General features: G+C 33.9%; 2 protein-coding genes across 2 annotated transcripts in view; one reads left to right on the forward strand and one right to left on the reverse strand.

The window, feature by feature from the left end:
- LOC144973468 (core histone macro-H2A.1-like) overlaps positions 1-23,832 on the reverse strand; it is a 592,749-nt gene that overhangs the window by 428,883 nt on the left and 140,034 nt on the right. The window lies entirely within an intron of this gene.
- Positions 1-23,832, forward strand: part of LOC144973465 (uncharacterized) — a 48,244-nt gene that overhangs the window by 12,135 nt on the left and 12,277 nt on the right. Inside the window, 20 exon segments of the mRNA XM_078915938.1 lie at positions 124-284; positions 2,149-2,305; positions 3,557-3,660; positions 4,214-4,299; positions 4,801-4,874; positions 5,657-5,806; positions 7,052-7,157; positions 8,225-8,373; positions 9,207-9,308; positions 10,081-10,144; positions 10,389-10,489; positions 12,126-12,281; positions 13,097-13,219; positions 15,515-15,616; positions 15,905-15,962; positions 16,613-16,762; positions 19,834-19,913; positions 22,585-22,694; positions 22,935-23,039; positions 23,611-23,689. Of these exon segments, the coding sequence (XP_078772064.1) occupies positions 124-284; positions 2,149-2,305; positions 3,557-3,660; positions 4,214-4,299; positions 4,801-4,874; positions 5,657-5,806; positions 7,052-7,157; positions 8,225-8,373; positions 9,207-9,308; positions 10,081-10,144; positions 10,389-10,489; positions 12,126-12,281; positions 13,097-13,219; positions 15,515-15,616; positions 15,905-15,962; positions 16,613-16,762; positions 19,834-19,913; positions 22,585-22,694; positions 22,935-23,039; positions 23,611-23,689 (2,217 nt within the window).

Genomic DNA, 23,832 nt, shown 5'->3' on the forward strand with positions numbered 1-23,832 from the left:
TAAAGCTCTTTGAGCACATTTAGTAGACATTGCACTATATCAAGTTTTTTTGTTTTTTTTTGGGGGGGGGGGGGGGGGGGGGTTGTGTTTAAGATTAAATATAATCTTTTTTTATCTTTAAAGTGTCTGCTGCCCTTGAATGTTGTGGATGGTTGGCAGATAAGCACAGCTGAAGGTATTGGAAATCAGAAAAATGGATTTCACCCCATCCAAGAGAGAATTGCGAGTCATTCTGCTAGTCAGTGTGGTTATTGCACACCAGGGATAGTAATGAATATGTATGGGTGAGTTTTACGCTTTTTTTTTATCTTCTATGAGAAATGCATGTTTTGATGTTTTGAGATGTATGGACATTTAGTTGGTTATCCTTATGTGTCACTAATCAAAAAATCATTACTTTGCTTTTTCCATATTTATTTTATTCTTATAAAGCCAATTCATCATTTAATGAACCAAATATTCTCCTTATACAGTCGACATCACGGGTAACTGGCTGATCATCATCAAATTGTTTGTTTTTTGTTGGTTTTAAAATAAAATCTTTTTGTATAGAATAAATGAATTTCATCTGTGCCCCAACACAATATCAAAGAGTTCTTTGATGCGGGCTTTCGACTTTGTTTGACCCATTAAATTACTCCAGTTAAATACATTTAAAAAAAAAGATATTTATGTCATATTTTTTCTTTTCTTTTTAGTATTTTTTATTTTTAGTAGTTTTGATCATTTTCTTATCCTGGCAAATTTTATGTACATTTCATTTTTTAAAATGACCAATTGTAATTTGCTCATTTGATTTACTCACATGCAAATAAGAACATTATGGTCCAACATGCACATCGTTGTCAAGTCAGTTGATTTGTTTTGTTTGTTTTTAAGGGTTTTACGGCGCTTGCAATACATTAAGGTCATATCAGCGCCAGTCAAGTCAGTTGAGTTTTTGATGTAAAAAATCCTTTGAAATGTACAGTGACATCAGTTCTTCAGCTACTGAGGATATGAAATTAATCACCCATTCAATACACACTTGTTCAGATCTTTATCATTCAATACAGCACGGCACAGCAGTATGGTATTATCTTTGTAACCATTTTTTTTAAAAATGGGTCTAACACCCACCTGTAAACACGAAAAACGTTCACATTATCTGTCTTTATTAAATTTAAGCAGCTATGTGGTCTTGTGGTATGACACTCACTTTCGAATCGGAAGGTGTGGGGTTCGGGCCTTGATCAGCACATTGTTGAGGCCTTGGAAAAGACTCTTTACTCACATTCTCTCACCGTACTCAGGATAAATAAGTACCTTGCAGTTAACAGCATTTTCTCTGTCAGAAAAATTGTAATGTCGCCTAACAATCGTCATTTCTTGTTCTACATGTTATGTGTTATTGTTGGTCAGGGACCTCTTGTAAAGCGCTTTGAGCATGTTTAGTGGAAATTGCGCTATATTAAAAAATCTTTTTAAAAATTCCATTCTATTTGACTTTTGTTATTTATTTCCTCAAGCTTTAGACAGCGATATTTGCATCACCCACCTTTAGGGCAATGTGGAATTGAAAAAGTCACAAAGTCACCTCACCCTATCTCATAGAATGCAACTCTTATAGAGATCCATGATTGTTCTTATCACTCAAAGAAATTTTTTCTCATTGGGATTTTAAACTTAACAAACATTTTAAAAGAAAAACAAAAACATAACAGACCCTACAGTAAATTTGTTTATTTTGTTTTTTTTCATTAATTGACCTGTTTACTTATTCAGTTAATCATTCTCTTATATTCAACCTCTTGCATCAAAATCCCAATATGGCAACACAAGCAAGTCATTGGACTTAACCAAAATGTATTAAAACTGTATTCTGTTAATCGTTCTCTTGTTCAGCCTCTTGAATCAATATCCCAACATGACAACACAAGAGGCAATGAAAGCAGCTTTGACTTTGACCTTCTGTCAATTTGCTCACTTTGTCTTCCACTCATTCATCTTTCTTCTTATTCTTTGATCCCTTCTCTTGCATCAATATCCCATTATGACAACAGAAGAGACATTGAAGACAATTTGCGTTAAAAAACAAAACTATCAGTCAATTTGCTTATTTTGTCTTCCACTCATTCATCTTATACTTTGATCCCTTCTCTTATTCAGCCTCTTGCACCAAAATCCCAATATGACAGCACAAGAAATTGAAGACAGCTTTGATGGCAATATTTGTCGATGCACAGGTTACCGCCCCATCCTTGATGCCATGAAATCATTTGCTTCTGATAATCCTGTGCATACACCCAGACCTATTGATATTGAAGTAAGCTTTGTGTCACTTGGTGATTGAAAATAGTAATTTAGTGATAATGACAATTCGTTGTGTTTTTTTCTAATGGTAGTTATGATGATAATGGTGATGAATGATTAATGGATTGTAGTATTTAGATATTCTCGTAATTCATGATGATTAATAAAAATTTAAAAAGATATTTCCCTGCTAGTTTGCTCACACACACACACACACACACACACACACACATACATACACATTCATACACAGACTCAAACACGCAGATACACACATGCACACATTGCAAATACACACAGGCATGTCATACTCAAATATATCAATGGATGTCCAATGCAGTCCTCTTTATGTGTTGAAAACCTTGGTGTCCTTTTTGATAATAATGTATCCATGCAGACACAAATCGATAACCTTTGTAATTTTAAATATTTATCTAAAGAAAATTGCTACTATCAGAGATTATTTGACTGTTGTGGGCTGTGACACAAGAGATACATTAAAATTTAGTTATTAAAGAAAAATTATTTCTTTGTTTTTTTCAACCAATATAAAGCGCATTGAGCATTATATGATTTTGAAAATGCACTATACAAATGCCATCTATTATTATTATTATTATTATTATTATTATTATTATTATTATTATTATTATTATTATTATTATTATTATTATTATTATTATTATTATTATTAGTATTCTTATATTCACAGAGTAGCGACCAATTTTTGTGATTTCACGTGTCATATATGTTGGTTCTCAAAGTCCCTGATATAGAACAGGTGTTTTATTTCTTGACTTAAGATGATAAACATCAGTGGTGACTCTTTTAAGTGATATCAGATCAAATATGTTACCATTGACTTATCGAATTCATTCCAGCTGATATAAAAGGCATTATAGTTCAAATATAAAGAAAAGAATAAAATAAAAAATAATATAATATCCAAGATAATACTTGTAACAGAAATTGTGCAGATGCTTAATATCAAATGTTTTGTCTTGAAATAAATACAAACTAAAGGTGCCGAAGTGAACCAGTCAAAATGTAGAGAAAATATAGTGTGGGTAAATTTGACTCATATATCAAAACATTTTTTTTTAAAAACAACAAAAAATCTCTTTTCGGCAGATGAGTCATTTTTGTGTGTGTTGTTTGTCCCATACTGAAATGTGGTATTTAGTATAGTTTCAATTTATGCCACACATGCCCTTCATATTTTCTTTTAATTTTGTAGTAAATAAACTATTTGTTTTGTCTGCAGGATCTGAATGTCCACTTGTGTCCCAAAACCGGTGAACAATGTGCTGGAGATAAAAGAGGATGCCGACCTTTGGAAATTGACATGGATAATGGCAAATGGTTCAGGTTTGTTTGTCATGATTACTGTATAGTCTTTTTACAAGCCATGTCGAATGTGTTCCAGTGATAACAAAACTCTTACCCTGGCATTGTGTCCTTGACACACATTACCCCATCCAATTTAAGTGTTGATGACTACTTGGCTAGAGGCAGCAAAGGATTTTATCGTTAGAGGTCTAGTGAAAAAAAACCCCAAAAAACAATGCTTATAAGGCGACCTACTGTATGAAACGGGAATATGGTTTCCTTAGGACTTGCTGGAAGAATAAATAAAACAATGTTTAGTGCATTGAGCATGGTGAAATTGGAAGTGAGCTCTTTGACTAGGCTTATTCCAATCTCTCCTCGTGGAGAATTGGGCCATGGAAAAGTAAATGTTCAGGGCCATCAGACCCATGGAGTCAAGAGTTAATCCCATTTCTAATATCATGAAATGGATAATTGTTCGCTAACTTTTGTATTGGATGCTAGTATACAGTCCTGGAGACGAACTATTGTTTTCTTTTGTACAAATCTTTTGAAATAACTAAGCTTGACTAATTTTTTTTTCACATTGCAGACCAGTTTCCCTTGATAATATTACAGAAATTTATAAGAATAACAGAAGCTCAAAGATCAAATTAATCTCTGGAAACACAGCGGAAGGTAATGTTTTTAGGGTCTCCTGACTTTTTCTTTCACTTTTGGTAATATCCAATTCCAAGTGTTACATTTTGAAAATGGTTACTCTTTACAGTTATAGATATTCTTAAATAAGTGATGAAAATATGGTTTGTTTTAACAGTGTTCGATAGATACGTAGATAAAATGAACGGTGACTAGATTTAGGGTTAAGAGCATCTCTCTCATGATTATAAGATAAAATAAGCTTTGATTGAATCGTGTGTTGATTAGCCTCAGTAGTGACATCTGGTTTTAAATGTCTCTGACATCTTTAGTTATCTTTAGTTATTTCAGCCTCAGTATTCTACTGTCTTTCAAATGCTTCCATGAATAATACTCAGCTCTCAAAGTTTGCCTTTTGCTTATTTCGCCTCTTTCTCAACTTGCCTTTTACTCATTTTGCCTTCCGTATATTGTTATAATAAAGATCATCCGTACTGCTACTCTATTTCAGAATTTAAAATAGACTGTTGTATTTTTCAGGTATTTACAAGAATGAAGGAGAAGCTGACATGTATGTTGATCTTCATGCAGTAAAGGATATGTTCACCATGGAGGTAAAATTATGTAACAATATTATTGTTATTATTATTATTATTTATTATTATTATTATTATTATTATTATTATTATTATTTTATTATTATTATATTATTATTATTATTATTATTATTATTATTATTATTATTATTATTATTATTATTATTATTATTATTTTTTATATTATTATTATTATTATATTATTATTATTATTATTATTATATTATTATTATTATATTTTTAATATTATTTATTATTATTATATATTATTATTATTATTATTATTATTATATTATTATTATTATATTATTATTATTATTATTATTATTTTTATTTTTATTTAATATGAATTAAATGTTTTAGATTACCTGTCACAGCTGAGATCATTTTCTATACAGAGGAAAGTAATTCCAAACAATCAGACTTTACTATTTGGTGGGATGATGGAGTGACAATCGATGAAAGTTTTCCAGAACATTATGGCACACCATTAAAAAAGAATTTATATAGTGCAATACTTTACTCACGTTATCTCACTGTACTCAGGTGTAAAATGAGCAACTGTCTGAAAAAAAAAATGTAATATCGCCTTTCAGGTGTCAGGTCTTATCCTACCTGTTAAATGTTGCTGTCGGCTAGGGAACCCTTGTAAAGGCCTTTGAGCATGTTTAGTGGATATTGCGTTATAAAAAAGCCCAAGTTTGTATTTTATGATGATGATAGGATAAAGAAAATTATGGAAATGAAATTAATAAAGAGATATTATAATAAAGATAATCTTATGATTTTGTCTATTTCAGATTAGTGAATCTGGGATGAAAGTTGGAGGCGGTACAACAATAACAGAATTTATCTCCCAACTCAAATCAAATCAGGATGAATCTGGCTTTGGATATTTTACAGCCATGGTAAAACACCTCAAGATGGTTGGAAACGTCATGGTCAGAAATGTATGTATTGATGAAACAGATAAATCCCAGTTTCTGTAGCATTAAAAGGACAATATCAATTGCATGCTACCCTTTGGATAGAATGTTAGTCTATAACAAGATATTTTCCACCAGATCTAACACACAGGAACTAATCTACTAACTGAACCATAAGACTCCCTTTGATGGTATGTTGTAAAGCAAGATGTCTACCGGTTCTGCTGTCAAAATAGTCATTAACAATACAAAACTATGTTTAGTCTTTACATTTATAGACTATTATTAGAGAAGATTTTATGAGGGCTACTCACTAAAACAATAACATAGAGTCGAGTAATGTCTACTTCATTCATTTTTTAAACCAAATTGCTCTTATGTACTCATAATCAGATGCTTATAAAAGGAAATGAAAAAGGAAAAAAATGGAATCAACCATTTGTTTCAATATTTGGCTTTATTTGGATAAAAGATTGGTATTTATATATATTTACATATTATATATATATATAAATATGTATTATGTATATTATATTTGATTACAATTATAATTTATTTTTACAAATCATCCATCACCAATGAAATAGATACAATACGATCTCCAATGGAAACCGCTACATGAAAGACGTTCCATCAACAAACTCCTCATATTCCACAAAGCACAAAACGGAAAACTCGAAATTCCAACTAGCCATGTGAAACTGAACAACAATAAAACCAGAAACTCAGAATATAATTTTGAAATCCCCTGCTCAAGAACAAACCATCATCTTTACTATTTCGTCACCTCCACCATCCGACTTTGGAACTCCCTACCAACCAATTGGAATCAAGCCCTTTCGACTGATGACTTCAAAAAATCACTCCCTGCTTCCCTCTACAACCCACGTTACTGAAAAATCGGCCATACAATCTTCAGCCTGAAGCTTTGACCTTAATGGAAGAAGAAGAAGAATAGATAACCACACTTAAGAATAATTGCTCAGAAGGGGAGGCATTGGTACAAGATAAAAATCTGAAAAAGTGTGTATGAAACAGTGCCAGGCAAAGCAAGAAAGACAAAAACCATCCCAAAACATCAGTCTGCCTCAACTTCCCAAGTAGAGGCAGGCTTTCTTTTTTCTTGGGGGATGATTTTTTTCTGAAATTTTCTTTCTGCTTTGTCCGGCACTGTTTCATACACACTTTTGAAGTTAAATGTCAGAAGAAAAAGGGAGTGTTTTCATGAATTGAAGCGTCGCCATCATGAATTATTTTATTTGTTTTCAGACTGGAAGCCTAGCTGGGAACTTGATGATCAAACACAATCATCCAGAATTTTCATCTGATCTTTTCACTTTATTGGAAACAGCAGGAGCTTCAACAGAACTTTATGGTATTTTTTCTTGTCACTGAATTTTACCATACTTTATAGCAAGAATCATTTTGAGAAAGCCCTTCAGTACCATATGACTTAATTATATTTATTGAATGTGAAGCTTTATGAAATCTCAAATTTAGGGAAGCATTGTGTTGTAAGAGAATTGAAAAAAAGAAATACACATAACAATTAATCTCAAGAATTGGTGGTGTCAACTGTCTCTTGGATTCAAGATTTGTTGATAAAAGTACATGTTTGCTTTAGGTTGGGGTTCTTTATTTCCGACCTTATAAAAGTATTATCCGTACTGTCTATTTCTACTGCTTATTCAATATTGTTTAATATTAACTTTTATGAAATCTATATAAGAAGTTATGTTGACAAAGCAGCATTGGAAAAATAAATTTGAGAAAAAAAAATGTCGCTGACTAATCCTAAGAACAGGTAGCCATGACAGTATAGTGAACTGCTGTGTAATGATAAAACATCTGGAGATAAACAATGTTTGCCTATGGTTGTAGCTACTGTATGAACAATATTAAAATTTAAACTATATTTTATTCCATTTTTTTCTGGATGTTGTGATTGTTGCAATAAAAAAATTCAGTTTTCTTTCAGATAGCAAAAGATATGTAGACTGTTTGTAATCAGTGTGTCTTCTTCTTGGATGAAACACGTCTGGACTTATTCACATTTTTCTGGGCATGTAGCTTTTACTCATGCGTCCCTCCAGAGGCTTCAGGCCCAATGAATCAGTTATTGTGTTTTTGTATGGTTAAATGGACAGAAAAAATACTTAGTACCCATTTGATAGGACACTTGTCTATTGCAAAGCACTTTCTGTCAGATCCAACAGACATCACTACTTGGGGGGAATATAGGGGTCATAAAATATATTAACCGCACTCAGAACCAACATCCCTTTGTTTATAAGAAAAGTCCTCAACAACAGAGCCATCAGGACCCCTCTTTACTAATGCATGTATGGTTTAATTCTTTACTTATCAATCATTGACCTTTATTGCACCATTCTTCAGCCACTCTTTCTTTCTTTCTCTTTTATTTTTTTTTTATCTCTGCAGATTGTCTTTCAAGACAAAGATCCACGCAAACAATGTTAGAATTCCTGAAGCAAGTGAATATGGAGGGGAAACTTCTCACTGCTGTGATATTACCTAAGTTATCTGGCAATGAGATTTTTAAATCGTTTAAGGTTACACCCAGATCGCAGGTGCAGTACTAAGTCTTCCTTTTGATTAAACAATTACAATGTTTGTTTTGTTTTGTTTTGTTTGTCTTATTATTTTTTAAAAACCCATTTAAAGCCTTTTTCAAGATATTCAATTAATTATAAATATTGTGTTATTCAGCCACCTGATCCAAAAATTATCTTCTGCAAAGAAGAGAGAGAGAGAGAGAGAGAGAGAGAGAGAGAGAGAGAGAGAGAGAGAGAGAGAGAGAGAGAGAGAGAGAGAGAGAGAGAGAGAGAGAGGGGGGGGAGGGAGGAGAGAGAGAGAGATAGAGAGCACCTATACCAAGGCTCAGAGTAAGAACATAATATCTATGAATAAAAGCTCGAAAACATAATTTGATTGATTGCACTCTCTTAATAAATTCCCATCATTCCTCCTGCGGAAAATTTTCCTTGTCTGTTTCGAGAAAAGACTGAAGTAACCCAGGCATCAGCTTGTTGTTTTTTAAGGGGCATATTGGGACCATGTTCAAGAAAAGGGATTTTCTGCAGATCAAAATAGGTCAATTTTGGGCAGGGCAGGAGTATATGGACCTGCCTAAAATATGCAATAGCAAGAGGGGGAGTTTTGACCTGGTACCATACCTCTGCAGACGAAACTGTAAGGGTCCTTGACAGAGCTGAGGAAGACAACAGCATTCTTCACCAACTAAACATGAAGACAATATAAGATGGGAACGAAAAAGGAAATGAGGAGGGGGGGGGGGAGAGGAGGAGATAAACTGTGAGGATGAAACAATTGTGTTTTTATTTTTGTGAATTCACTCTTAAAATAATAAATCACAATGATTTCACTTGTTACTTCTGAACAGAATGCACATGCTTATATCAATGCAGCTTTCAAACTTCCGGTTAATGATGTAACGATTTGTAAACGACCCTCAATTGTGTTTGGAGGCATCAATGCAGAAACTGTAAGTTGATTATCATATTTATCAAAATTATACATTTATTATTCATACAAAAATAATGATAACCCACTTACTTTTAGAAAGCGTTTAAAATCTGACCTTTTTTTTTTTTGTAGAGCATATGTTTTAGATTCTTAATATGGATTTTTTTATTATCTTCCTATTAACACATCATTAAATAAACAAAAAAATAAATATAAAAATAAATAAATAAATGAATTAATAGATATATCAGTAAATAAATAAATAAATATATAGATAAATAAATAAATAAATAAGTATATAAATAAATAGATAAATAAATACATAAATAAATAAGTATATTATAAATAATAATGTGCAGATCTGCCAACTATAAATTTTTAAAATTCGTTGTTCTCAGGAATCTTACTGGTGACATGGATAGTCCTATATTTTCAGTGTTGCAGTTGACCTGGAGGCAAACACCCACTTTTTGTTTGTTTGCTTGTTTTGGGGTTTTTATTCTCGTTTTTCAATATGGTTGAAAAGTATGACCATTTTGATAGATGAAGATCTTGCTTATGGAATTTGAAAAATATAAAAGTATGTTTTATTATTGTGCAGCTCTGCGGTCTAGTTGTATGACACTCAACTTTGGACTTTTAGGTCCCTGGTTCTAGTCCTGTTGTTAGGGGAACAAGTTTTATCCTTTGAAAAGGAGCAGAATGAGGGCTAAATTTTAGTAGAAGTAGATTTAATTCTGTGAGCATGAACTCAACGCTATATCTTTTTTTCTATCTGGACTGTTTAACAGGTACATGCTGATAACACAGAGATGTTTTTGGAAGGAAAAGCGCTTAATAGGACTGTAATAAAAGGTCTGTAACAATTGATATTTCGTCGTCATCATCATCATTAATATCATCATCTTCACCATCCGCATCATCATCATCATCATCATCTTCATCTAAATCATCATCATCATCATCTTCATCTAAATCAACATCATCTTCATCATCATTTACATGGATAGTTTTATATTGCGACTTAGATATTCTTGCTGTTATTCCATTTTTTAATCCTTAAAAAGACAAACCTGGATTCTTTTATTATTTTTCGTAGAGGCATTGTCTATCTTGAAAGACGAATTAAATCCAGACTCCTCTCCTCTGCTGGCTTCACCAAAATACAGGAAAGATTTGGCCTGCTCATTGTTATACAAGGTGAGTGAAAAAATTTTGGAGCAGACACTGAGTGCCAGTCACAGTTTCAGAAAGAAAAAAAAAAGGATGTCCATCAGATCCATAAGGCCCATGGGGCCGGAGTTTATCTCGGTTTCCATATTGGAAAACGGACAAGAGCAATTGCTTTTGACAGGATGTTATTCTATTGTAAAGTACTTTCTGCCAGATCTAACAGACCCAGCTACCCAATCACTTCTAGGTCGACAGGGGACTAATAAAAAATCTCAACCTCACCTGGGATCAATCTCAGTCCCTGTGTGTGCAAAGCGAGTGCTCTACCTACTGAGCTAATGAGACCCCAAATAAAGGAAAACACACACAAAAAAAATATTTCTAAATCACCAAACATCAGATCGAAACTGAGATTGCCAGAGACCTAATATGAAAATGTGATATGGTCAGATTATAAAAGATCACTTGTTTTAATTCACCCTTTGCCCTGGGCAATATACTTAGATCCATATTTTAACAAACAGAACCAAGTTGATTGATTGATTTTTCACAAATGTATCATCTAAAAGAGGTATTGTCTGGAGGTGGACAAAAGTAGTCATTCAGAGCCATTGGGCTCATGGAGCCAGAGTTTATCCCAGTTTCTATAGCGTGAAACAGAAAATAGCAATTGCGTGCTATCCTTTGGATAGGATGCTAGTCTATCGCAAAGTACTTTCCACCAAATCTAACAGACCCAGCTATCATATTACTTCTTATTTGACGGGGAGGGGTCAGAAAAAGTTCTCGACTGCACCTGGAATTGATCTTGGTCCCTGTGCGTGTTAAGCGAGTGCTCTACCAACTTAGCTATTGGAACCCCCTGAAATGAACAAGATTTGGAAGAAAACGACCAGAAATGGGAGGTTTTAGTTTTCAGCACTTAAAGAAATGCTATTCACTGTCCTCAATAAAACATATTATATTATTTTATTATTATTATTATTATTATTATTATTATTATTATTATTATTATTATTATTGTTATTATTATTATTGTTATTGTTATTATTGATTATTATTATTATTTAATTATTATTATTATTATTATTATTTATATATATATATACTATAACTACAGATGAAATAGTAAAAGTGCATTTCCCAAAAAATAAAATGAAATGCATGGGGATATTCTAACAAATTGTAATTTTGAAATAATTGGCAATATTTCAAGAATAATTTTAGGTTGACATTTCTGTAGCATGTGGAGCTTTTCTTAAACATATCTGTCATCAAATAAAAGCTTCTTTCTTTGTTCTTTTTGTATTGTGGATCTCAGTAGCAGACCTGCCTACTTGTTATTGTAAAATTTCGTAGTTCTCAGGGTGGAAATAATAGTAGGCACCATAGCTTACTTTATAACAGACCAATCTCTCCGTACCAGGTTAGATAATGCTTCAAATTGCTAAATTTATGTGCTTTGGCACCAAAACTTCATTTTCAACAAGTTTTATTGAGTGTCTTTATACAGCTCTGTGATCGAAGCCGTAATTCGTGGACTACCAATTTTTCGTAGTAGTAGGCAGGTCTGCATCAGCCATTTGTAAAAATAAGTGTTAATTATTCTTAGAGAAATTGGCTGCCTGAAGTTATTTTTTATTTTGATATTTTGATATTCAAGGCTCTGCTTGGAATTTGTGGATCTCAAAATTCTAGACTGCTCTCTGGACAAGTGCCACTCCATAGACCAATCTCATCTGGACTGCAGACCTATCAAGAAAAAAGGAGTGATTTCCCTTTGAAAAATGCTATGCCTAAGAAAACTGCTCCTTTGCAGGTAGGTAGTATCTTTATATATATTGAAACAAGACACTCTTTGCATCTTACATTTAACAATACGTGATAATATGTCATATATGTAAGAGTTAAACCATAGCTGCTTTACTCTTGAATTGTCTCTTTATTTTGATGATATTCATTATCATGATTGTGATGATGATGATGACAACGACGGTGATGATAATGATAATGGTGATGTTGTTGATGATGAAAATATTATTGCTGGTGGTGAATGATAAGCTGCATGCATATACCATAGTTTTAATCACAAACCGCGTTTGCAATGTCGCCCCAAAAGTTTTGGCTTCCATCATTCACTTTTTATAATAATTCTGTATTCTTATCCATTAAATGCAGTTGATATATAAGCGTAGATTTTTAATATATGCATTGCATGCCATGTCTGTTGTGTGCCTAGAGCTATATTGTTCAGGAGAAGTACTATGTAAATAAATTGCATTATTATTATTATTATTATTATTATTATTATTATTATTATTATTATTATTATTATTATTATTATTATTATTATTATATTTTATTGTTATTATTATTATTGTTATTATTGTTGTATAATGTATTATAATAATAATAATAATATATTATTATATTATTATTATTATTATTATTATTATTATTATTATTATTATTATTATTATTATTATTATTATTATGTTGAGGGATGAAGATAAACATATGAACATTTTTTAGAATATAAAGCTTATTTACACAAAGCATGTTTAAAGTGCTTTGAACAAAAAAAAACATGAATTTGCATATGAATAATTCCATTTTCCAATTTATTCATTGCAGGCATCTGGTGAGGCTGTGTTCATCAACGACATGCCTTCATACAAAAATGAAATCTTTGCTGCTTTTGTCCTGTCAAATGAAGGAAATGCTACCATTGATTCTTTGGACGCAACAGAGGCATTGGTAATCAGTACTATAGGTCCTAAATTGAATAGGTCATAATGTATATAAATCACATGTATATGAATAAATTGATATTGATAATCAGCACTCTTGGTCGTAAATAGAATAGGGCATATTGTATATAAAAGATCATCACATTTATATCATTAAATTGGTAATTGGCATTGGTAATCAGAACTATAGATCGTAAATAGAATAGGGCATATTGTATACAAAAGATCATCACATTTATATCATTAAATTTGAGACAAAGCAGTATGGTACAGTTGTATGGTCTTTTCTATTTATCCAAGACGTTTCGAGTTTGATTCCACTTGCAGTGCAGTTTGATCTTGAGAAATTCATCTTGCTCTAGCTCACTTTGTGGCATTTGGGACTGTAATATTTGTTGATATGGTAATATTACATGAAGAAGACTAGTTGAAATTTGAAGTAACAATAAACAAACTTTAATAAAGAATCATAGGCAAACGGTCATGTTTGGGTTCATTCGTAGAAGTAGTAAAAAACAGAAAATATCAATATGCACCAATCCGCGCAGGTGAATAATGCCTCAGGACAATTGAATGCGTTAAACAATTAGAGTATAAATACATTACAAGGACATCGTGGTTCAGTGGTATAGTCTTTGCTTCATACCAAAAAGGTACTGAGTTTGACTACTCACCTCGTTGTGTGGCCTTGAGCACATCACCTCGCCCAAGCTCACTTTACGGCGCTGCACTGTGGCTGACCCTGGGTATTCCAGTCTTCCTTTGGAATAAACCCTAAAGACAAATTTCCTCTTGGGGTTGAATAAAGGGAAACTATTTTATTTTATTTTTTATTATTGTTGCACTGTGACTGATGCCTGGGTTATTTTTTGGAATATACTTTTTGAAAAAAAATTAATACCCTTTATTCAACCCCAAGGGGAAATATGTCTTTAATGGTCTCTTCCAATAGAGTGCAATGCAAAGACCACACCGCTGAGCCACACTCCTTCCTCAGAGGTGAATGAAGTTAATTTTAAAATTTATTTGTCATGTTTTAAAAAAATATTTTGTTGTTGTTTTTAAAAGAAAAAAAACCCAGGCATTTTGAATATAACTCTTCCTTTAAAAGTGATTGTATCATATGATATGCAGAGTAGTCAAACTCTGTACCTTTCGGGTGCAATGCAAAGACCATACCGCTGAGCCACACACCTTCCTCAGGGGTGAATGAAGTTCAATTTTTTTTTTAATTGTCTTGTTTTTTTGGTTTTTTTTTGTTGTTTTTAAAAGAAAAAAACTGGACATTTTGAATATAACTGCTCCTTTAAAAGTGATTGTATCATATGATATGCAGAGTATTGTCTTCTTCCAGCTGTTCACTTGTGAATACATGATATAAGAAAGAAATGAGTCACATGATATTTGTCATTTTAAAAATTATTTTTTAGCATTTATATTATTAGTGCCTTCAATAGTTGTCTATCTTTACCAATAGTAATATTAATTATAATGATAATAATAATAATAAATAATAATAATAATAATAATAATAATAATAATAATAATAATAATAATAATAATAATAATAATAATAATAATAATAATAATAATATTTATAATGATAATAATAATAATACTAATAATAATAATAATAATAATAATAATAATAATAATAATATAATAAATAATGATGATGATGATGATAAATAGCATGGTGTCATATTCTATGCGCTTTACAATGGCAATAATATTATGACATAAAATTAAACAATTGTAACAATAATCTAATATCACACATACTATCAGTTGACACGTACAAATAAAACCCGAGATAATACAATACAATAAAAGGCACTATGCAAGATGTTTTTCATAAAATGAATGATCTTTTAATCTTCCCTGTTGACAGCTTCAGTATCTTCAACAGTTGTGATTTCTCTTTCAGAATAAATTAAATATTTTTGTAAAAACACAGTTCTTGAATGAATTTTGATTCGTCTATGTATGTTTGTTAAGCAAAACTTTTTTTTCTTGCTATGTGGTGTTGGTAGCTTAGCACTTAGTGTTTCGTCTTGTTAAGAATGGATGATTGACAGTGATTGCAAAAACATTGCGCTGACATTGTGTCCTAGGGTAAGGCATATTACTGCACCCGTTGCAGGTGAGAATGTGTGCCTGATTACCTGTTTAACCTTTAACCTCCAACTTCTTTGGTTTATGCTAGAGTAAAATTGAAGCTTTGTGAAGCCTATTTAGAGTGACCATAAAATTGTGACACATGTTCATATTTATTATATTTTTAAATTTTTATTTTTTTTAGAAAATGCCTGGTGTTGTGAGTTTTCTGACAGCCAAAGACATTCCAGAGGAGGGTGTAAATAATTACGTGCCTTGTGATGCCTATGGCTATGAGCCTCAAGAGGTAGGGACTGTACTATTTCTTTCTTTACTATTATTCATCATAAGACCTTTTTTATAGTCAAAGAGGTAAAAATATTGTCATTTTTCCAGCTCATATCTTTACTTTAACTTAATGTGTCAATTTGTACAAAGACAACATATTTCTAAATTTCACCAATCACCAATTTTGGTAAAGAAAATAACATTGACTGTTTTGTATCTGCCTAATAGCTTAGTTATTTTATTTACTGATCCGTTTTGGTCAAATTTTCTGAACTAAAATGCAATTCATTATTTATTTTCTTTCTAGCTCTTTGCAACCAAGGAAATTTTATTTAATGGTCAAGCTGTGGGTATCATTCTCGCTGGTAAGACTTCAATTATTGAAGACTATTGTGGTTTTCATGTTTTTACCAATTTATTTTTGTTTTGTTTTTTCTTGTTTTTTAAAAATTTGTTAATCTCGAACGCTTGCTACAATATTGATCTGTCACATTCTTGTTTATATCAACATTAATCAAGTCATCAATTCATCCAGCAACTCATTGGTCTATTCATTGATTTTATGTTGTTAATAACAAGAAATGAATTGATTTGAGAATTGCCAGAAGACAATAGAGAATAAAAACTTTTGCAGTGATGGGGAATTGAACCCATGACCATGACCCAACTGTTACGACACACTCTGCCTTGCCACGAGAGGTGATGCGCTATAATCAGTGCTATCCAATGGTGGTTAATGTTGATTATAGAGCATCCCTCTTTTGGTCAGGCGAAGGATGTCGTAACAGTCGGACTGTGGGTTCAACTCACCACTGCTGAATAAGTTTAAATTCTCTATTGTCTTCTGGCAGTTTTCTATTCACTTCATTTCTTGTCATTATCAACATAAGTGCCTTCTCCACTATTTTTTTCTGAATTGATTTTATTTGATGATCAAGCTTTAAATATAATGCTTCTTCTCCGTTTTCCCTGCATGACCTTCTTTTTCTTTATCTTCCAATTTCGTTTATTATAGAAAGCAGAAACCAAGCGTTTGATGCGGTGCCTAAAGTGAAGATAAACTATTCAGAAATTCGGAAACCCATTCTGACTCTGGACGAAAGCATAGAAGCCGGCAAAGAGTTTGACTACCCTGGTGGTAACATTGTTATAGGACAACCAGAAGGTAACTTTTAAGGAGATTGTATGATTGAAATAAGCATGAGACATATTGTGCGACAGATGGAAATGTCAGTATAGGACAGCTAGAAAGTAACTTTTAATGAGATTTCATAATTGATATAAGAATGAGACATATTGTGCAACAGATGGAAATGTCAGTATAGGACAACTAGAAAGTAATTTTTAATGAGATTTCATAATTGATATAAGAATGAGGCATATTGTGCGACAGGTGGAAATGTCAGTATAGGACAAATAGAACGTAAATTTGATTGAGATTGCTTGATTAATTTTCAAATTAACCCATAGAGGCCCGCTTCCCCTGGAGTCGCCCGCGACTGTTGAGGCCCGCATCGCCCGTCATCGCCCGCGGCCCCTGAGAAAAAACGGATCATGTTTACTTTGTTATTGCAACGAATCACTTCGTTTTAATCTAAACCGGAAACATCGTAAACGTAATGCGATCGTTCTATTTCCGTTTCCTTTTTACCGCACGTTTACAGAGCAGTAAAATTAGGTGCCCCAAACGTAAACAAAGGTCTAGAAGCACATGGCAAACCACATGTTCCTGTCTTGACAGCTCACGTTCCAATGTAAATTATAGAAAAAAATAACATTTAAAATTTGGCTGTTAGGTGGCAAAAGAAACACACATTCATAAATACTCGATCATACATCAAATAATGTCTAGATATGGATATTTTATGGAACAAAAGGTAAAATTTATCAAAAGTTACAGTCTATCTATTTTTAGACCAGAGCAAATTATTGCGCTGGTGTGAACAAGACGAGAATTATTCGGAGCCTGGTTTTCAGAATAATTTAGCCTTATATTATTATTTCTGCAACTGTTAGATTTTATGTAAACATATTTTCAATACTGAAAGTGTATTGCCTACAACTCAAACTACAAAATTGGGAGACCTATATTGTGCGTAAATTATTCCGGTCCCTAACGAAAATCTCTAGCAACTTGTTATTGTTTACGTTTGGGGCACCTAATTTTACTGCTCTATATCGTTGATAGCAAGTGAGTAATCGAATTCAGAAAAATGGCATTCCCGTACCTCACGAGTTTGTTGCGTGGCGCTAGAAATGATGTTTTGGAGAGTGGTGTAGACGATGAAGAGGATTTTGGAAATGAAAGCGATATCGAACTAGAAAGAGAAGATGTAAACGATGGTGGGGATGGACAAGACGAGGCGTTAGCACCCGATCAAGGTGATTCGGACACTGAATCGGAGTCAGAGATTGACGAAAATGACGGGAATGGGGGTGCGGGAAACGATTTTTTTTTTAAATATATTTTTTCCCAATTTATTGAAATCAAAACATGTCATGTTATATATCATTCGAAAGCAAATTTATCTGGCTATAAAAAGGAATTGAAATTATAATTTTATGTCATTTGGTTCTCGTTTAATAATTTTTTAACTTTGTGTTGGTATTTTTTTGTTAAGAGTTATGCCCCTTACACTGGGCCTCAGGGGAATTTTTTTTAGTAAACACCGGGCCTCTATGGGTTAACTGTATGATGTGGCCCACTTAGACGTATAGTATTACTTGGAGTTAAACTGGAAGGGGTTAATTTTATCTAGAGCCAATGATTAAGATTATAGTTCAAGTTCTACATCTTTTTTTACAAAAGGTGAATTATCCATCACTGCAGATTTTATACAAATTATGTGATGACTTCCTCCATTATTGTGTCATTGAGTTGAAAACTAAATGTTTAATAGTTGATTAAATATGTTTAACAATCTTTAACATTTTTTTGTATTGTTTTTTTGGTTCAGTATTAAGAAGCCACTCCATTTCTGATTGATAGATAAAAGCATTTTAATTTAATTCAAATTTCAGAATGAATTTTTAAAAATGTTTGACATCTTAATCACCTTGAAATACACAATGTGATATGTAAATAAATGTAAAATGATCATTTAGTTTTTGGGTAGGGCATTGAAGATGGGGTGGCTGGAGGTATTGTAGTTACAACTGCGAAACTCGTCTTGCGGTATGATACTCGCTTTTGGATCGGAAGGTCCTGGGTTTGAGCCTCGCTCGGCGCATAGTTGAGTCCTTGGAAAAATCTCTTCATTCACATTCTCTCACCGTACTCAGGTGTAAAATGAATACCTGGCCATTATGGTATGGGGCAGTGTAGCTCAGCAGTACGGTCTTTGCTGCGTACCTGAAAGGTACTGAGTTTGATCACTCGCTGCTGCGCTGTGTGGCCTTGAGAAAGTCATCTAGCCCTAGCTCAGTTTGTGGCACTGCACTGCGGTTGACGCCTGGATTATTCCAGTCTTCCCTTGGAATAGACCCTAGAGACAACTTTCTGCTATGGGATGAATAAAGGGAATTTTATTTTTTTTTATTTATTTTATTTAGCAGTGTTGTCTCTGTCTGAAAAAAAATTGTATTTCGCCTACAGGCATCATGTCTCATACTACTTGTTACATGTTGCTGTTAGTCAGGGACCAAATCGCTTTACAAAGGGTCCCTGACCAATAGCAACACGTAACGTGTATTACAAGACATGAAGCCTTTTAGGCGACATTACAATATTTTTCCGACAGAGACAATGCCAGGTACTCATATTTACACCTGAGTACGGTGAGAGAATGTGAGTAAAGAGCCTTTTCCAAGGACTCAACTATGCACCAAGCGAGGCTCGAACCTAGGACCTTCTGATCCGATAGCGAGTGTCATACCTCGGGACAGCATAGCTCAGCGGTACGATCTTTGCTTCTTACCCGAAAGGTACCAAGTTCAATCAGCCACCATGTTGAGTCACCTCGCCCTAGCTCACTTTGCAGCACTGCACTGTGGCTGATGCCTGGGTAATTGCAGGCATCCATTGGAATAAACCCTAAAGACAAATTTTCCCATGGGGATGAATAAATGGAATTTTTTTTTTTTTAATTTTTAGTCCACATAGCCGCACATCCAACTTGGTTTTTGGAAGTTTTTGTTATCCAGGCACAGGTTTGTCCATCTGCCTTCAACTCAGTCTCAATGCTGTTTTGTTTAATAAGTATTTACCGCCTTACTTTTTCTACCATTTTACTTTAGAGGCCATGAAATCTTCAGACAAAGTTGTGGAGGGAGAGATAAGAATGGGATCACAGACTCACTTCTTCCTGGAAAACCATGTAAGTATTTGTCCTCCATTCCTTGTTTATACTGTAAGTACTTCATAAGTGCCTGCTCCACTCACTTTTCTGAATTAAAAATTCACCCCATACACCGGAGCATACTCAATGTCTCAATCGTTTCTATGTTATATGTTTGTGATGAGAATATTGGCTATTAAGCTTAACTGCTGGTCAAAATTACTTCGCGATGGTGGCGAACGAATCGGCGATCTCAAGAAGTGGGTGAGAGAGGGATCTAGAAATGACTTTGGGTTTGAAACGAATATTTTTTGTGTTCGTGGATAGCTCACACGGTAGAGCCACGCTCTCACCTGCCAGGCGGAGTTGTCGTACCAATAAGGTCGCAGGTTCAAACCCCACCACCGCCGCGAAAAAAATTTTTATTCTCTATTGTCTTCTGGCACTTTTCTACTCACTTCATATCTTGTTGTTACCAACATAAGTGCCTGCTCCACTCACTTTTCTGAATTAAAAATTCACCCCATACACCGGAGCATACTCAATGTCTCAATCGTTTCTATGTTATATGTTTGTGATGAGAATATTGGCTATTAAGCTTAACTGCTGGTCAAAATTACTTCGCGATGGTGGCGAACGAATCGGCGGTCTCAAGAAGTGGGTGAGAGAGGGATCTAGAAATGACTTTGGGTTTGAAACGAATATTTTTGTGTTCGTGGATAGCTCACACGGTAGAGCCACGCTCTCACCTGCCAGGCGGAGTTGTCGTACCAATAAGGTCGCAGGTTCAAACCCCACCACCGCCGCGAAAAAAATTTTTATTCTCTATTGTCTTCTGGCACTTTTCTACTCACTTCATATCTTACTGTAAGTACTTGCGTTATCAATTATTTAGTATATAAACAATAGAATTTACAGTGAAATCCACATAGAGTCAATACTTTTACTTTCTTACTAAACCATATAAATATTGTTTGTTCTTTTTCATTCTTTATACTGTATGTAATCGCTTTATTAATTAATTAGTCTATAAACAATTGAATTTACAGTGAAATCCAAATAGTCTTTTTTTACTTTCTTACTTATTCCTATTAACTCCACCTGTAGCATACAACTTCCACCACGGTTCTCCATCTGGGATGGTCTCTGGCTACCACCTTTGCCTCTCCCGCCCCCCCCCCCCCCCCCCCCCCCCCCCCTCCCCACGACATTTTGTCACTTTTTTGTTCCAAATTTAGCACCACATTATTGGTGAGCGTTCTCTCTGCTGCTGGCCTTGGGGATTCCATTCAAGCACTGTCCTTGTGATGGATGGGTCTCTTCTCAGGACGTGTCCAATCCATTTCCACTTTCTTAGTCATTTGGTTTTTGCAATGGGTGTCTGTTGAGCAATTGTCCTACCGATTGTGTTTAGGATTTGACACAGACAAATGTTAATAAAAAACCTCTAGCTTGTTCTCTAAAGGCTTTAGTCTGCTTCCAGGTTTCTGTGCCAACACTTTTAAAGTCACTGGGTGAGGTTCCTGACCTCTCATACTGTGTCTTCTATCCCTTAATATCTGTTTTCCAATTTGTTTTCTGTCTTTGTCTTGGAATGAGATTACTTGATTTTGTCCTGTGCCTTGGCTGGGAGGGAAACAGTCAAATGCATAGTTATTGTTTTGAGAGATTATATTTTCTTTCCTTGTAAATCATCTCTCTGTTATGTATTGTTATATTTGTTATTTTGAATGTATAATGTAAGCATTTGAGTGTATTCCTCTTAGTTGCATCTTGTGCTTGTGTCTGGATGAGACTTATAGGTTATCTCAAACCAAGTACACTGATGTTATGCTCTTGGAATCTACATCTGATCCCTTTTTGTTCAGTTACCTTTTCTTGGGAGCATTAATTATAATTCTAGAATTTGACTATCCCATTTTCTTCATTTTTACTGTTGCTGATATAACCTAAATATGTTGCAAGCGCCGTAAAACCCTTATAAGCTCTTTACTCACCTTCTCTCACCGTACTCAGGTGTAAAATGAGTACCTGGTCATTAACAGCATTGTCTTTGTCCGAAAAATTGTAATATTGCCTAACAGGTGTCATGTCCCGTCCTACATGTTAAATGTTGCTGTTGACCAGGGACCACTTGTAAAGTGCTTTGAGCACATTTAGTGGATATTGCGCTATATAAAGCTCAAATTTTTTTATTTTTTTAAAAATTTTTAACTAAACAAATAAAGACAAAGTCAACACCTCTTGTTGGTCCCAAATTTTCTATTCTATATTTAAATGTGTTCCATTGATAGAGTCAATCTTGCTTACTGTTAACCAAACCTTCTGGTCCAGCTGTGTTGGTTTTATCAGGATTCCACTGTGTTTGTAAACCTCTGTCTCGTGCTGCTGAATCTCATCTTAATCACTCAACCCTAAAAACCGACTGTACCCGTAGTTTACCCATGTTACTTTTACCCCATGCCTATTTATTACATTTTTCTGAGACAAATTATAGGCGTAGTATCAAAGTTAATGTTTTTAGTTTATACGTGTTGGTGGTAGTTGAATAAAATTATCTATGTACATGCTCATTTTTAATACATTTTTTCCAATCTTGAAAAGTGGCAAAAATCTCTAGGAGTGAGTTAACTTTTGACCTTTATCACTAATAGCTTATAAGGACATGGATCTAATAAATGAATATCACATGTTTTCATGTAATCCCCAGATCTCTCTCGCTGTTCCCTCTGAGGATGGCATTGATATGTACGTGTCGACACAGTATGCAGATATGAGTCAATGTGTAGCTGCTACTGTCATTGGCAAACCCATGAATTAGTAAGTATTAAAAGTTCACTTGTTTACGTGTTTAATGATGATAATGGGGATGATAATGATGATAATGGTGATGATGATGATGATGGTGGTGACGCATAAGAGAGGTATGTTTTATAATGCAAATTTATGACTTGAGATGAAATTAACCTTTCAATAATAAATTTGTTCGATAAAGACTGTATATATTCATTAAAATCCACAGTTTATTCAGTTGTCTTTCTCCACAATGTCGTATTTCAGTATCAATGTGACTGTGCCTCGAATCGGGGGAGGATTTGGTGGCAAAACCTTTGACTGTGGACCGGCCACTGGTGCTGCATCTCTTGCAGCATATCTCACAGGAAGGTGTGTAATCTCTCTCTCTTTCTCTCTGTCTCTCTCTGTCTCTGTCTCTGTCTCTCTCTCTCTCTCTCTCTCTCTCTCTCTCTCTCTCTCTCTCTCTCTCTCACACACACACACTAGGCCATATAGCCTTTATGTCACACTTGTGTCAACATTAACAAGTAATTTGAAATTGTACCTGGAACTTGACCTTCCTCACAACATAGACAAAAATGTTATCATCATATTTGATAATTTTGTGTTGTTATGTGGTCTTGTTGTATGACAATCATCCTGGGTTCAAGTCCCGCTCTAAGCAATTCCTACCTGAGTCCTTGTTAAAGGCTCCTAACTTACATGCTGTCAATATACTGAGATGTAAAAAAATGAGTACCTGGCCGTTAACAGCATTGTCTCTGTCGGGGAAAAAAATTGTGATATCACCCAACAGGCATCATGTCTCATCCTACATGTTAAATGTTATTTTGACTAAAAAACAACCTTTGAGCATGTTTAGTGGATGTTGCGCATTATAAATGCTCAAGTTTTTTATTGGTTTGTTTATTTAAAAATCATATCTTGTTTTATCCATCAGACCAGTGCGAGTGGCCACATCCTTGTCCAATGTGATGACCATGAGTGGAAAGCGGCCACCCATTCTGAATAGATATAAAGTAAGATTCCTTTCAAAATGTATATTATTTGAACAGTTTAGACATTTTGGGGGTCCCAATAGCTCAGTTGGTAGAGCTTTTGCTTCACACACAAAGGGACCAAGATTGACCCCCGGTGCAGCTGAGATTTTTTTCCAACCCAC

The sequence above is a fragment of the Berghia stephanieae genome, chromosome 5 (assembly GCF_034508935.2).
Source record: "Berghia stephanieae isolate SIO BIC M18660-M18661 chromosome 5, UCSD_Bste_1.3, whole genome shotgun sequence".
Lineage (NCBI taxonomy): Eukaryota > Metazoa > Mollusca > Gastropoda > Nudibranchia > Aeolidiidae > Berghia > Berghia stephanieae.